Source organism: Drosophila nasuta, chromosome 3 (genome assembly GCF_023558535.2).
Source record: "Drosophila nasuta strain 15112-1781.00 chromosome 3, ASM2355853v1, whole genome shotgun sequence".
In the NCBI taxonomy this organism is placed as follows: domain Eukaryota; kingdom Metazoa; phylum Arthropoda; class Insecta; order Diptera; family Drosophilidae; genus Drosophila; species Drosophila nasuta.
The window spans coordinates 39920836-39933787 of NC_083457.1; the positions used below are offsets into that span (position 1 = coordinate 39920836).

At 43.8% G+C, this 12952-nt stretch overlaps 6 protein-coding genes across 6 annotated transcripts in view; 4 read left to right on the plus strand and 2 right to left on the minus strand.

Moving 5' to 3' along the window:
* The window catches only part of LOC132792361 (uncharacterized), a 104842-nt gene that overhangs the window by 41879 nt on the left and 50011 nt on the right, over positions 1 to 12952 (plus strand). The gene's annotated exons all lie outside the window — the stretch shown is intronic.
* LOC132788457 (enkurin) lies at positions 730 to 2134 on the plus strand. Its single transcript, XM_060795886.1, has one exon. It carries the CDS (start codon positions 905 to 907, stop codon positions 1877 to 1879), a length of 975 nt encoding a protein of 324 aa, XP_060651869.1. The 5' UTR covers positions 730 to 904; the 3' UTR covers positions 1880 to 2134.
* Positions 1491 to 5107, minus strand: LOC132788456 (uncharacterized). The gene is made up of 4 exons (XM_060795885.1): positions 5008 to 5107; positions 3322 to 4359; positions 2432 to 3267; positions 1491 to 2280 (listed from the first exon to the last, which is right to left on the minus strand). Exons 1-4 carry the CDS (start codon positions 5045 to 5047, stop codon positions 2128 to 2130), a joined length of 2067 nt encoding a protein of 688 aa, XP_060651868.1. The 5' UTR covers positions 5048 to 5107; the 3' UTR covers positions 1491 to 2127.
* On the plus strand, positions 5066 to 5740 carry LOC132788458 (acyl-coenzyme A thioesterase 13). The gene is made up of 2 exons (XM_060795887.1): positions 5066 to 5199; positions 5334 to 5740. Exons 1-2 carry the CDS (start codon positions 5113 to 5115, stop codon positions 5685 to 5687), a joined length of 441 nt encoding a protein of 146 aa, XP_060651870.1. The 5' UTR covers positions 5066 to 5112; the 3' UTR covers positions 5688 to 5740.
* On the plus strand, positions 5833 to 6590 carry LOC132788459 (acyl-coenzyme A thioesterase 13). The gene is made up of 2 exons (XM_060795889.1): positions 5833 to 5986; positions 6048 to 6590. The coding sequence occupies exons 1-2, from the start codon at positions 5897 to 5899 to the stop codon at positions 6387 to 6389; spliced, it is 432 nt and encodes a 143-aa protein (XP_060651872.1). The 5' UTR covers positions 5833 to 5896; the 3' UTR covers positions 6390 to 6590.
* Positions 6692 to 12952, minus strand: part of LOC132788454 (peroxidasin) — a 40055-nt gene continuing 33794 nt past the window's right edge. The window contains 1 exon segment of the mRNA XM_060795884.1: positions 6692 to 9475. Coding sequence (XP_060651867.1) covers positions 6805 to 9475 — 2671 coding nt within the window. The 3' untranslated portion in view covers positions 6692 to 6804.

Sequence of the window (12952 nt, forward strand, 5' to 3'; positions counted from 1 at the left end):
TTTGCTACCAGGCGAACAGGAATCAGCAGCAAGCAGAAACATTGTAGAGGGCGCCACATTCAAAGTTGAGGAATTGCGAAGTGAGCGAGCAGCTGCCTTAGCTGAATTTCAACTTACTGCATTTTATGCTCGCTTGGTGTTTTTCGCTATTGATTTCTTTCATCTAAGCATACACAATCAGCACACGCACACACCACCATTAGTCATCAACATTGCAAAATCAATTTTAGATGCTATCCGTACTGTCGAGCTGTGAAGTGAAATTATGTTGTACTATTAAAGTGAAATAAAAAGGGGGTGATTCTGTTTTTGCCATTTATTTAATTTATTACTAATTTAAAATTATTTTTAAGATAAAAAGGTAACTTCGACGATCTTATTAAGCTAAAAATAAATATCTTTTACTTAACACTGTTTCCTTTAAAAACTTGTTGCACAAATCAATATACATATGTTCGACTATTTTTAAATATTGAAACTGTCGAATTAGAAACTGTTAAAATTTGTACGATATAATATGCAGTTTTTTAAATAAAACTAAATAATGATTACTGGAACTTTAAGCTTTATTAAAAATAGTAGTTTATTATGAGTTGTCTTAAACTTAAGTATTCAATTGACAGCTTATAAAATATGTTTCCTCATTACAAGCTAAGCTTTACGAATAGTTCAAAACCTGAATTTCACATTTCAAAGGTTGCTAAAGCAACAGCAACTTAATTATTATGGCAACGAATTTTCGAAATACCTGGAAACCTGGCAACGAAAACAGCGTCTTCTATGCCACACGTACATATTGTAATCGGGTAGACTACATAGCAAAACTTATAAAATAAACACTTTCACAAAAATTCCATATAAAAAGATCAAAGTTAGGTGGGTGCTTTGAAGGAAGACTGAAACCATGTCGCTGGTCTACATTACACATCACAACGAGAACATCTTCAATGTGGAGCGCGAGCCAGAAAAATCACAGGACGCAAAGGGTCGCGCCCCACAGGCACAGGCTCAGGCAACACAGGATGATGGCAAGCACAACACAGAAGAGATGGCAGCTCGTTACGCCAAGGAGCTGCGGGACCGTCTCAATGTGGAGTACAAGAAGCATTCGGTGGTGATGCTGAAGGATGGCGTGCGTCTGCTGACGGATGCCAAGAAGTCCCATCATCGCACCATGGGCTGTGCCAATGTGCCACTCGATCCACCGTGCGCCTTTCTGCGCAAGAATCAAGGCGTCAAATGGCGTCGCGAGAATCTCCACGTTTGTCCCAAAGGTGCTCACATGCCACCGCTGCCCGAATGCGGCAAGAAGGAGAAGAAGTCCGATATGGTACCGAACTTTGTGCTCCGGAATATTCGTTGTGCTCGCAGTACTGTGCGTTGTCCGCCACCGCCACGTTACGTGGACACACCGTGTGGCACGCGTCAGAATCTGCTCAACTCTGGTCTGGTGCCGCAGTACGTGTGTCGCAAGGATTTTGGCCAGGTGCCCGTCTACATTCACAAGACCAAGAAGATGTTGACAGAGGCACACGATGTTTGCTGCAAGGAACAGCGACGCCTCGCTGAACTTTGTGGCGGTCTCAAGGCGTCGAAATCCTTGTCCGCTCAGAAGCTGCAACAGTCGCAGGCGGCCAAAAGTGGTCCACCCGATATGCCCGGCATGCGTGTGATGGATCAAGCGGAACGCAATGAGCTGCTTGTAGGATTGCGTGCACATCTGAACGAGATGACCAAGAGCTATCAGTCCATGTCGTTGCTCATCGACAGCGAGAACAAGCGTCAACGCAAGGGCAAACTGGAGAGCGATCTCCGACAGCTCGAGCAGGATATTCTGCTGCTCGAAACGAGTCCCATTATTTATGTTTCGCTGTACTAAACCTAATTATTGCTTAAACATTTAAGTGCACTTGCAGACATAAAAAACACATTCATTCTCACACACACACGTTTACACTCTAAAATTCAGTTGAATAAATTGAAAACAGGCGTGTGCTAAATTCCGTTGCTTAAACAATTCCGCAAAGGTTTTAGTCACAGTAGAAAAATGCATAAAAAATTGGGTTTTTAGTTTTGTTTTTGCGGAATGGTTTTGGCATCGAAATTTGGACTCGCTTTGTCTCATGTTTATGCATCACACAGTTCCATGATGAATGCTCCATGACAGTAGGGACAAACTAAGCGACTGCCAGGCTCATAAAGTTCCATCAACAGTTGCTGTTCCATCAACGCCTGGCGACCACAGAGCGTGCAGTAATGTGTCTCCAATTCGGGGAGAAGCTGTATAAGGGAAAAGACAATAAATTAGTGAAGCAACAATTTGAGATTACTAAAATATATGCAGTGAATATCGGTTTTATGCCTGATTTACTAAAAGTGTTTAGCAAAATATGGCTTATTTATATTCCACGACTGCTTACACTAAACTTACCTCCACAAATGAAATGCAACAGCGTTTTGACTCCTGATTCGCATCAAGTTTAGGAGGTTTTCCCAGCTTCTGCTGCACTGCATTAAAGTGCACCTCAATTAAATCCAAGAAACGTTTGATGATCGTATTGATAGGCTGTTCCTTCACCAGCAGATCCTCAAGCTGCTGCTTGATACGCAGCATCTCTTGCAAATGGCATTGGGATGCCTTGGTTTGGAAAGGCGTTAGCTTAGCCAGACCAGTCAAATACTGTAGACGCAAACGGATATGAGTTATAGTCAATATGGACAACAGCAGCTTCATTTCCATTTCACAATACTCTTTCGTCTGATATTGCTGCACATGTTGGAGTGCATCCATGACATGGTACTTCAGCTGCAGCTGTTGCTGTTGCATGAGCGTGACTAGCTCACCGACGACAAGAGACTCGCAGGAACCAAATTTGATAAACTTTTCCATGTCGTGACGATTGAAAATCTGCAGACGCACATCGCTCAACAGATCCTTGTAGCGATTGATGGGTTCGTTGTTTGAGAGCAATTCAGTGAGTTTTGCTAAGGAATCGTCCTTGCTCAGTTTGCCCACGTAGACCGTGAGCTCGCGACGCAGCAACTTGTTGTCAAGCATATATTCTTTGTTGCGCACAAAAAGTAGTGTTAGCAGATTGCTGTGCGGACTATTGAAGATGCCCATGGCACCAAAGTTCTCCACATCGTCTATCTCAATCAGCTGCTTGCTCACACTTAGCTGAGCTGCCTTGTGTTGAAGTTCAATGCGATAGAGTGGGCCACGTGCCGTGCCCAGCACATAGCTGGAGTTGCCAATGCTTGAAAAACCTGGGAAAATAATTCAAATTAATTTAGGAATTTATTAACTGGCCAAACACTCACCTGTTATCTTAATGCCTCCCACTAGGAAACGTGTCTCTAGCCAGTTTTCTGCGCCTGGAAGTTGTGGCATGCACCAGACGAGCAAATGTGCGCCCTTGCAGCAGGCAATGTAGTAGCATTTGCGTTCGTCGCAACGCGTTATCACCGCCTGCTGCAGTGCCATTTGATCGGGACGCAGCCACAGTGGTTTCACTAACTCCATGCCGCTCTCATCGTTCTCGTTAAATCTGTAGAGATGTACCTGACCGCTGATGTCGCCCACCAGCAGCAAATCCTCAAACACATGCATATAGCAGATGCGATCCAGGAGCGTGTGCAGCTCACGATATGCTTGCACTGTTTGTGCATCGCCACTCAAGCTGAGCGTCCACAAACTACCCACCGCAGTGCCCAGCACCAGCACGTGATTCCCATTGTCCGACTCTAGTGAACGCCAGTCAAACATTGTAATCCAGCTGCGATCAATGAATGCCTGATAGCGTCGAAATGTATCGATTTTATCCGGTGCCACTTCGAAAGGCGGCTGCAGCTCATCTCGGAAGATGGCGGATATATCGTGTTGTTCGTAGTAATGCCAGAATGGTTGTTGTGCCTTCTTGGTGACCAGCTCTAGGGATCCATAGCTGTTCAGAAAGGCCAACAGCATGTTGCCATTGGGCAGCGGTTGTGGCGACCACTTGGCAGCCAGCAGCGTGGCGTCGGCCACTTCCTGTGTCGAGATGCCGGATCCATAACAAGGATCCAGACTCAACTGTTGCACCTCCAAGGCATTGCAACTGTTGTAAATGTGCTCCACATTCACCTGTTGCACCAGTTTATCCAGTGGACGTGCTTTTGTGTTCAATTCGAAGCCAGCGACTACATAGGGCAATGGCATCTGATAGTTTATTCTGTCGATCAACTCGAGTGTTATCAGTTCCGTCTTGGAGCCAATCAGAGCAATGCGATCCCCATCGGTTGTGTGGCATATAAAGTCCCGGGCATTATCCTGTCGTAGATCATCTCTGGCAAGTTGCTGAAATTTTAGCACAATGTCGGCTGAGAAACCGAGAAGTAATTAGATGCGAAATTATTTAAAGAGTTTCGTATTTATAAAGCATGCGTATAATTTAATATGATTGCCTTAACAACTCAATTTTTGTAGCTCCTTCTATAGGGAACTTATGACAATGGACTATGGACCTCCCAGCTTTATAAATAATTTTGCATTGCAACACTAATTTTCTTTAAAATTATATTCATAATTTGAAATTAATATACATTTAAATAAATGGTTTTTATAGTTTAGAATTAATCATAAATATTATGTCTGTGCGAAATATTGTCCTCATAGTCAGAGTGGGTGTAACATTTACATATATCTCATAGATTTGTATCACTTCAATGTTCTGATTAGTAATATGTTAAGTATTAACTTGTTGAGTAAACAATTAACATAATTGCCTTCGTATCGCGACTCGTTTACAACCCCATTTTTTCCCCCGTGTTTATTCAGTTTCATTATCACACTCCGCACAATTGCCGGCAGACGCAGACGCGGACAGCGCGAGCAAAACAAAAAGGCGAAAATTACACATGGCTAAGTCTAGACAATTTATTTGATGTCTCGTACATAGATTTCATAACCCATTCATTCACATTTACGAGCATATATAGTATATATTATAGCTTAACGCTTGCGCTCACCTTTCTCATCGCCAGTGCTTGTCTCAGTAGTTTTTCTCATTTCGGCGTGAAGAGTTCTGCTCCGCTAGTGAAATAGTCAAAAGAGGCAATACAAAAACAAAAACTATGGCAGCCAAACGCGGTGTAGAAATGGTCAAACAAGTGGCCGAATTTATTTCCAAAGGATCCAGCTTCGATCGGGTGACACAAATGGTAAGTTTTAAGTTTTTTGTAGCACACAAACACAATGTGAAATACGCAAAACGACGCGCAAACCAGCTGACTAACTTTATCGATATTATGTAAGTTTCGACCTATCGATAACGCGCCATAATTGAATTTTGCAGGTGAAAATAACGGCTGGTGGCGAAGGACGCGCTGTGGGGGAATTCACAGTGGCAGCCGAGCATTTGAATCGCGTGGGATCTTTGCACGGTGGTTTAACGGCTACTATTCTAGATAACGTCACTACCTATGCCCTCATGTCCAAGGGTTCACACCCGGGTGTTAGTTCCAGCCTCAATGTAAGCTATCTGGCTGCCGCAAGACCCGGCGATGTGGTCGAAGTAGACGCCAATACAATACATGCAGGTCGCAAAATGGCGTACATTGAGTGTGAATTGCGAATTAAGGCAACTGGCAAAGTCATTGCCAAGGGTGGACAAACCAAATTCGTGGACTTGGACACAAAAATGAGTTAAAAGTGCTAGTCATCGTATTCGAATAAATATATAGACAAGAGTAATACTATTTTATTATGATTTTCTTATCTTCACAAATGACGTCACATACGACAAGCAATCTGCTTTATTATGCTATGCACGCATATCGATAGTTCAGTTATCGACTGACAGCTGTTGAGTGTGTTTGCGTTTTCTCTGTTGTGTACACGTTTCGTAACAATTCCGAAATGGGAACTCGCAAAAAGGGACTGGAATTTGCCAAGCACATTAGCGAAATTATAGCCAAGGCAACAGGATTCGAAAAGCACTTGGAAAAGGTACGAATTGACTATAAACCAAATGTGGTTGTCATTCATAAATATGAATTTTTGTTGATAGGTGAAAATTATTGGCGGTGGCGATGGAGTTTGCACCGCAGAATTCACTGTGGACAAGGAGCATCTCAACAAGGGCGGCGGTTTGCATGGCGGCTACACGGCAACACTGGTGGACATGGTGACCACCTATGCACTGATGTCAAAGCCCTGCCATCCAGGCGTATCGGTGGACATCAATGTCAGTTACTTGAAGGGAGCACGGATTGGCGACGAAGTAGTTATCGAGGCTAATACGCTACGTGCTGGCAAGAATCTCGCGTATATCGATTGCGTGCTGAAACATAAGAAAAACAACGCCGTGATTGCCAAGGGCACACACACCAAATACGTGAACTTTGAGTAGTATGTGTGTGTGAGTTCTGTGACAACCCAACAAGCAAGGAGGCGGGAGTATCGCATAATAATCGCATTCGAGTTCGCAAACGATATGAGCAGGGAAAATATCGCAAAACTATCGCACTAACTGAAACAGGTTGCTATTTAATGTGCTTTATTTATTACATGTGTAGCAGTAAATGTTAAGTTTAATTTGTTAATTAATTAATTGCTTTTGCTCTTGCTTTGTGTGTTCGAGTGAGTGTGAGTGTGTGCGTTATCGATTAGGAGTATTAGTCGGATGCGTTCCAATGTAATGTCGTCTTCTGTGAAGAAACTGATCCTTCAATTTGGGAATTGAATGTGGCTACTAAGAATTAAGGGCTGTTCTTTTTTGGTTTAATTACTTCGTTAAGTCGATATGCAAAATGTGCCGGCGTCGCTCAATTCACCACCGGCTTGGCAGCACTCCTTGCGCTGGGCATGATGGGGCAGTGTGGACAACACGCTTCGGGAGGAGTCAGTGGCTCAATGCCAGGCGGGCAGCTGACCTCGCCGCACTGTTGACGCAAGCAATTGACCTGTCCGTGGAAACAATTGCACTTGGTGCATACGTCCGGCGTCCAGACTTCGTTGTTCAGCCGGGTGGTCCCATTGTCATCGACGCAGTGGCTACGCTTGGGCTTCATAGCCGCCGCAGGAGCTTGGGCAGCGGGCGCTAGCTGAACAATCTGTGGCACCGGTTCAGCCTCCTCGAGTTTGCGCAATTTCTTGTGCAGCTTCTTCAGCTCCTTCTGGAAGCTACCAATGAGCTCCTCCAGGCCGCTAACACGTTCCTCATTCACCTGGTACAGTGCCTCCAAGGCGCTGTCATAGCTCTCGGGAGTGGGCACCTCCTGTTCCAGTTGCTGCACGTTACGTTTGCTGCGCTGACTACGCTTGGTGTAAGTCTGCGGGATATATTTGTCAAAGATGGATGGCAGACTGTTGCATCTGCTGCATTCCTGCCATAGATACAAATTGATGCCGGGTATATCCTCGCACTGCTTGTAGCCACCCTGATGTTTGGCCAGTATGAACACATTCTCGGTCATTTCCTCAAAATTGTCGCCCACATCACACAAGACGCGTCCCAGGTTCGACTGCTTGATCTGCACAAGCTGTTCGGGCAGAAAAACGCCCGGATTCTCATAGTAGAAGCGGTCGCCATCGCGCAGACGACGGAACTGCTCTACGAGCAGACACTGGAAGAGTTTTCCCACCTTGCCGCCCTCCACTTGATCTTCCAGAATGCCGCCCAGCCAGACATCAATGTTATCCGGATGTCCGTAGAGTTCACGCAGCTTTTGCCGGATGTCCGCGTTAGTAATCTCGCCAGCCAAATCATCAAAGTCCGTGGCAACAGTCAGATTACAGAACTTGCGATAGACATTGTAGCCAGGAATACCGTGATCTCGACCACGCTGCACATTGATGGCAGCCAAATCGAGTGCAACCGCGTGCGCCGTCTGGAAGAGCTTCTCTGTGAGCTCGGTGTTCAGGTTCTGATCGGGCAACTTGAGCTTGGCGGGCACAGCGAGCATGCCACGCATCAACGGATCAACGCCACCTTCGTAGGCCAGACGCCACGGGGCAAAGAAGGCCTTGTGCAGCTGCAGATGTCCCTGAGGTATAGGCTGGAAGCTGGAGTTCAAACGATGCAGTATGGGATTGATGATGGTGTGGCCAAAGCGCAACGCCGCGGTGGCAAACTCATTCGCAATGCTTGGATTAATCTGAGGATCGTAGCCACGATATTCGCCCAGCATTTCCATGCCACTCTCGCCCACAATCAACGGCAGCCACTGCTTGTAAGTGATGTGCTGCATCTGGGCGCCCACGACCTTGCGTGCCTCCTGATAAAGAGTGTCGCCATCCCAGTGCGGATTAATCTCACGCAGTTTGCTCGCAATGCGATTGTGTTCACGCATCCAGATCGTATGCATGGCCAGGAGACCAACTTGTTCGTTAACACGAATGTCGCCTGAAACAAAGCAATTCATTTGATTCTCATCCAGATTGCGACGACAGTCCATTCCATCCTGTGGCGCTGCAAAGGGCAGCATATCCTTCTGGTTGGGGAAATGCACACCGACTCGCAGCAGTCCCTCATTGGAGCTCAGATTGCGCAGCTCCTGGGCAAAGGGTGTGCTGTAGCCATAGACCTGTGAGGCATCGATGTACGAGGTCAGCTGATTGATCTGTTCACGATGCTGCACGCCATCGAAGAAGAGCGACGTCATGCCGGAACCGCAGATGGCACTGGAACGCACCACATCGATGCAACGACGATTCTTCACGCGCGGATCATTCGGTGGCACCTCGATGGGGTAACACGGCGGGGCAAATTCACACGTCTTCTTGCAGTCGATGCCATCCCAGCTCTCCGAGCTCACCGAAGGTATAGCATGATCCAGATCGTGATCGAGAAATTGTCCCCATTGCATGACCATGTGGGTAATACGCGTGTCCGGTGTTATTTCCTTGGTGGACACTAATGAGGTGGACACGAGACGCGCACTTGGCTTCGGATGTCCGGCATACATGCGACCCTTTGTCCAGCCCACGGGCATGCTGAAGCCGTTCTCGTAAATGGGCGGCGCCAGGCGACGGAAGGCAGTTAGAGATGCACCCCAAGTGGGATGCATCAGATTGTTGCAGGTGCCCTCGATGCTGCGGTAACGTGAATGGAAGCACATGTCCGTGCAGTTGGGCATCTCGCGATGCTCCATGCAACCGGATAGCTCGGCCACCAAATGCAAATGGTCGCGTGACAACAGATCCCTGAACTCGTACTGTTCGCTCTCCATGCTCAGATTCTCGCCGCGTTGCACGTGCTTTCTTATGTTGACCAAGGTGCGCTCGTAGATCTCAGCAGCGCGTGCCAACTGTCTTGCCTGGCCAGTGGGGAAGCGGAAGACGCGCAGCAGTTCACCAAAGTTGGGCGGTGTGCCCTTGGAGCGATTGGAGAAGAGCATGTCCAGTGTGTTGTTGATGGCCACATCGATCTCCTTGGCGGCCTCGGCAAAGGCAATGCGCACATAACGATCACCGGGTGCGAGATCCACATTGTTTCTGGGGAGGATGAAAAGAGATACCAAGTTAGAAGGTAGTTATACGTATCCAAGATATTATTTAGTCATAAGAAACTTAAGTATAACGATGTAATATTAGACAAAGAACTCAGCTATATTAGTTTTCCTGATTGTAAATTATCTTGTTTACACTGATAAACACATAAATAAACTTTTATTTGTATAACTTAACCGACCATGCCTGATTTTATGCTAAGGCGTATACTTAATATACTAAAGACATACTAAGTATGTATTAAATCAATTAGTATTAAAACAATTAAATCAATTGATTTGTGTGTGAATAGTATGTATGCTTAGCCATTTTAAGTTAACGAAGTTATATATACATAAATTTATTAGCTCATGCAACGTATACTTAATATCAATATTGTACTTGTATCAAGTATACGCTGTGTACAGCTGGCTGCTTATTGCAAAAGTTGAAAAAACATTCGTGATTTACGATGTTGATGTTTGCTTTTGTATTTTGCCAACTTTTAGCAACGAAAATTTAGTAATTAATATTAAGATAGCGCGACTTCTCACAGTTTTCGCACTTTAATTGCAATTAATTGTTGGCAGCGTCGGAGGTTCCTTAAAAGGCCGTTGACTAATAAAAATCCGCAAGTAAAACGAAAGTTTTTTTCTTTTTTTTATGCTTTTTTCTTACAGTTTTGTGTTGCATTGGAGCTGGTCCTTGGCGAGGAGGACTCGCCTTTCGGTTTGTTGCCGTTGGCAATTGCTGACTTCGCAGCGCGCACGAAATTCTGCCACACTTTTTTGTTGCAGTTAAGCGAAATCCGCGCCAAGCTCTCGCTGCCCAGCACACTGCTCTACACCAACAAGGACACCAACTACAACAACAACAACAACTGCATTGGCATTAACAACAATTCATGCCTCACATTCTCACTGGCGTCGACGTCGTCGTCGTTGTCGACGTTAAAGGAATTTCCCTTTTGGAAACTTTCGCTGTGTAAACTTTGGCATTGTCGGCGTGGTAGGTAATAACTTAACGACCATAATACACCCTGTTGCACCACAACCACTGCTTACCACTCACTATCAACTATCGCACTGCCACCGTGCCAACTATCCAGCCAGCCATCCAGCGAGCCAGCCAAGCTGCCATCCTGCCAGCCATCCAACCATCCAGCCAGCCAGCAAATAGCAGCCAAGCCACTGCCAACCATGCAGCCAGCCAACTACACTAGACTACATATTTTTCCCGCTGCCACATGGCCATTTCTGTGGCTGCGCTTTTTCTGGCACGCCAAGCGTTTGTAAATACCTTAACTCGTGAGTTCCTTTGCTGAGGGTTCTCTGACATTGTCAGGCTGTTGGCATTAATACAGATCCTACTTTGTGTATGTATTAGAATTTAAGGAATATCAAAAGTATATCCGAAATAAGCGTGATTATTAAAAAAAATGTTTATAATTATATATATTATTAAATATATATATTAATATAATATATATATATATATATATAATATATATATATATAAATTATATTCTATTATATATTATAGATGTGTTTATGAGATCTTATATTACATAGAATAAAATAACAAGAAATTAAGTAAAATATGATACAACAATAATGTTCAATTATTATTATTATTATTATTAAATTATTAAATTATCAAAAGTAATCATTTGATGAACACCCTCCCCCCCTAACAATGATTACGTAATCACAAAAAAAGAAAAATATGAAAATTTGTTCTTTTAATCTGTATTTCCAAAAGGAGATTCCAGCCAATCTTTAATATTTTTTATTTTTGGAAGTTGGCTTGTCAAAATCTCTTTATATCCGCAGGTGTCATCTTCTTCAAGCCATTCGAGGTCTTCACATCCTTCGTATGACTGAATTACTAGGCATTCTCCCTATCGCCGTCCAGCCATACGGTAAAGGGGTTTCTTTGATTTCCAATCGAAGCTTACAGCTACATTTATGTGAATTATTGCATTCGGTACTTATCAACAGAGTAATCGGCACTAAACCAATTTTTGAATAAATACTTTTAACAATAAGATTTTTATAAAATGATTACGTAATCATTGTCCAAGACCCCTCCCTCCTTACGTAATCAAACATAATCATTTCCTTGACCCCCTCCCACCCCCCTAAGTGATTACGTAATATATGGACAGCCCCTTATTAGATCACATGTATTGTAACATATTAAAAAAATAGTTTCTTTAAATTTGGCAAACCAAAATATGTTGATTCATTTAAAGTTCATGTAAAAAATGGATAGCAATATAGTTCTCTGCTTATTTATCGCACTCTATAGAAATGTGAAGACCGTCTTTGAAGAAATAGAAAAATTGAATTAAAATTATGTATAGAATTTGGAAAATATCTGTGACTGTGCTTCATTTTGCAAACTATTGAATAACGCCGTTGAACATGTTGTAATCTTCTACTTAAATAATAAAAATTTTTCTCATTCTAATTCACATTTTTTAAAAGTAAACTTGTACCGTTGTATAAGAAATAAAAATATAATAATTAAAATTTAACTGATGTATGATATCTATTTACAAAATTTTTGTTTTATTATGCAATAATTTGGAAAAGCTATTGCTAATCAGATTATTCGAACAACTCAGTTAGCTTAAAATTTATATTTTATTTTTGAAGCATGTTCGTTCAACAATATCCTTCTGTACAGTTATAGTGTATAGCAACTTTACATGAGAAAATATCCCTTTGGCTACATTAATAAACTTATGCGCGCTTGTTTTCACTGCAATTAAAGTGTATATCTTAAGTCAGATTGTTGCAGCTTAGCGACTTTTTCTAGTGTGTGTCTTTTCTTGGCTTAACTTTCTGTTTGTGTGCGAGTGTGAGTGTGAGTGTGAATGCGTGTGTGTGTGAGTGTACCACATGCTGTGTGGCAATGGCAACGTATTTCCGTGGCGAGCTTACTCTGCCCCCCATTAGCAGCCCAGTAACAGGATAAGCTTTTGTTTTACGCCAGCATTACCCACAACTTAGGCGGATTTGAGTTGCTTTTGCTTTTGCTGCTGCTGTTGTTGTCGCTGCTTTCAGCGGTTTTTCGCTCGCTCTTTTTTACTGTTGGTGTTGTTATTGTTGTTGTTGTTCTTGGTCTGTGACTCAGCAATAGTGCTGGGGAAGGAGTTTTTCACTTTTAGCGTTTTGCCTTTTTTCAATTTTGTTGTTAGCTAGCTGCCGTCGCTTTGCTGCGGTCAGGCGACTGAGGTTGGCACACAGCGTAATGAGTAAAGTTTCTAATGCTGCTGGCACAACTGTAAGCCGTTGCTGCCACTGCAACAGCAGCAGAAGCAGCCTGCAACTGAGCCTGCATCCTGGCAGACTTTTTCGCCCACAGCTGGCAAGCGAAACTAAATGATGCGTGCACAGCACAGAACACAGAACAGAATACAGCACAGAGCACACACAATCTCATAGAGGGAAGCAGGTCATATGCCAGTCGGAAGAA

Excerpts from the sequence above, each read along its gene's own strand:
- LOC132788457 (XM_060795886.1), top strand. The coding sequence starts at position 905 with ATGTCGCTGGTCTACATTACACATCACAACGAGAACATCTTCAATGTG.
- LOC132788459 (XM_060795889.1), top strand. The coding sequence starts at position 5,897 with ATGGGAACTCGCAAAAAGGGACTGGAATTTGCCAAGCACATTAGCGAA. Across the intron at positions 5,987-6,047 it reads TCGAAAAGCACTTGGAAAAG|GTGAAAATTATTGGCGGTGG; the intron begins GTACGAATTGAC and ends TTTTGTTGATAG.
- LOC132788456 (XM_060795885.1), bottom strand. The coding sequence starts at position 5,047 with ATGAGAAAAACTACTGAGACAAGCACTGGCGATGAGAAAG. Across the intron at positions 4,360-5,007 it reads AAGCACTGGCGATGAGAAAG|CCGACATTGTGCTAAAATTT; the intron begins GTGAGCGCAAGC and ends TCGGTTTCTCAG. Across the intron at positions 3,268-3,321 it reads GGGAGGCATTAAGATAACAG|GTTTTTCAAGCATTGGCAAC; the intron begins GTGAGTGTTTGG and ends TTATTTTCCCAG.
- LOC132788458 (XM_060795887.1), top strand. The coding sequence starts at position 5,113 with ATGGCAGCCAAACGCGGTGTAGAAATGGTCAAACAAGTGGCCGAATTT. Across the intron at positions 5,200-5,333 it reads TCGATCGGGTGACACAAATG|GTGAAAATAACGGCTGGTGG; the intron begins GTAAGTTTTAAG and ends TGAATTTTGCAG.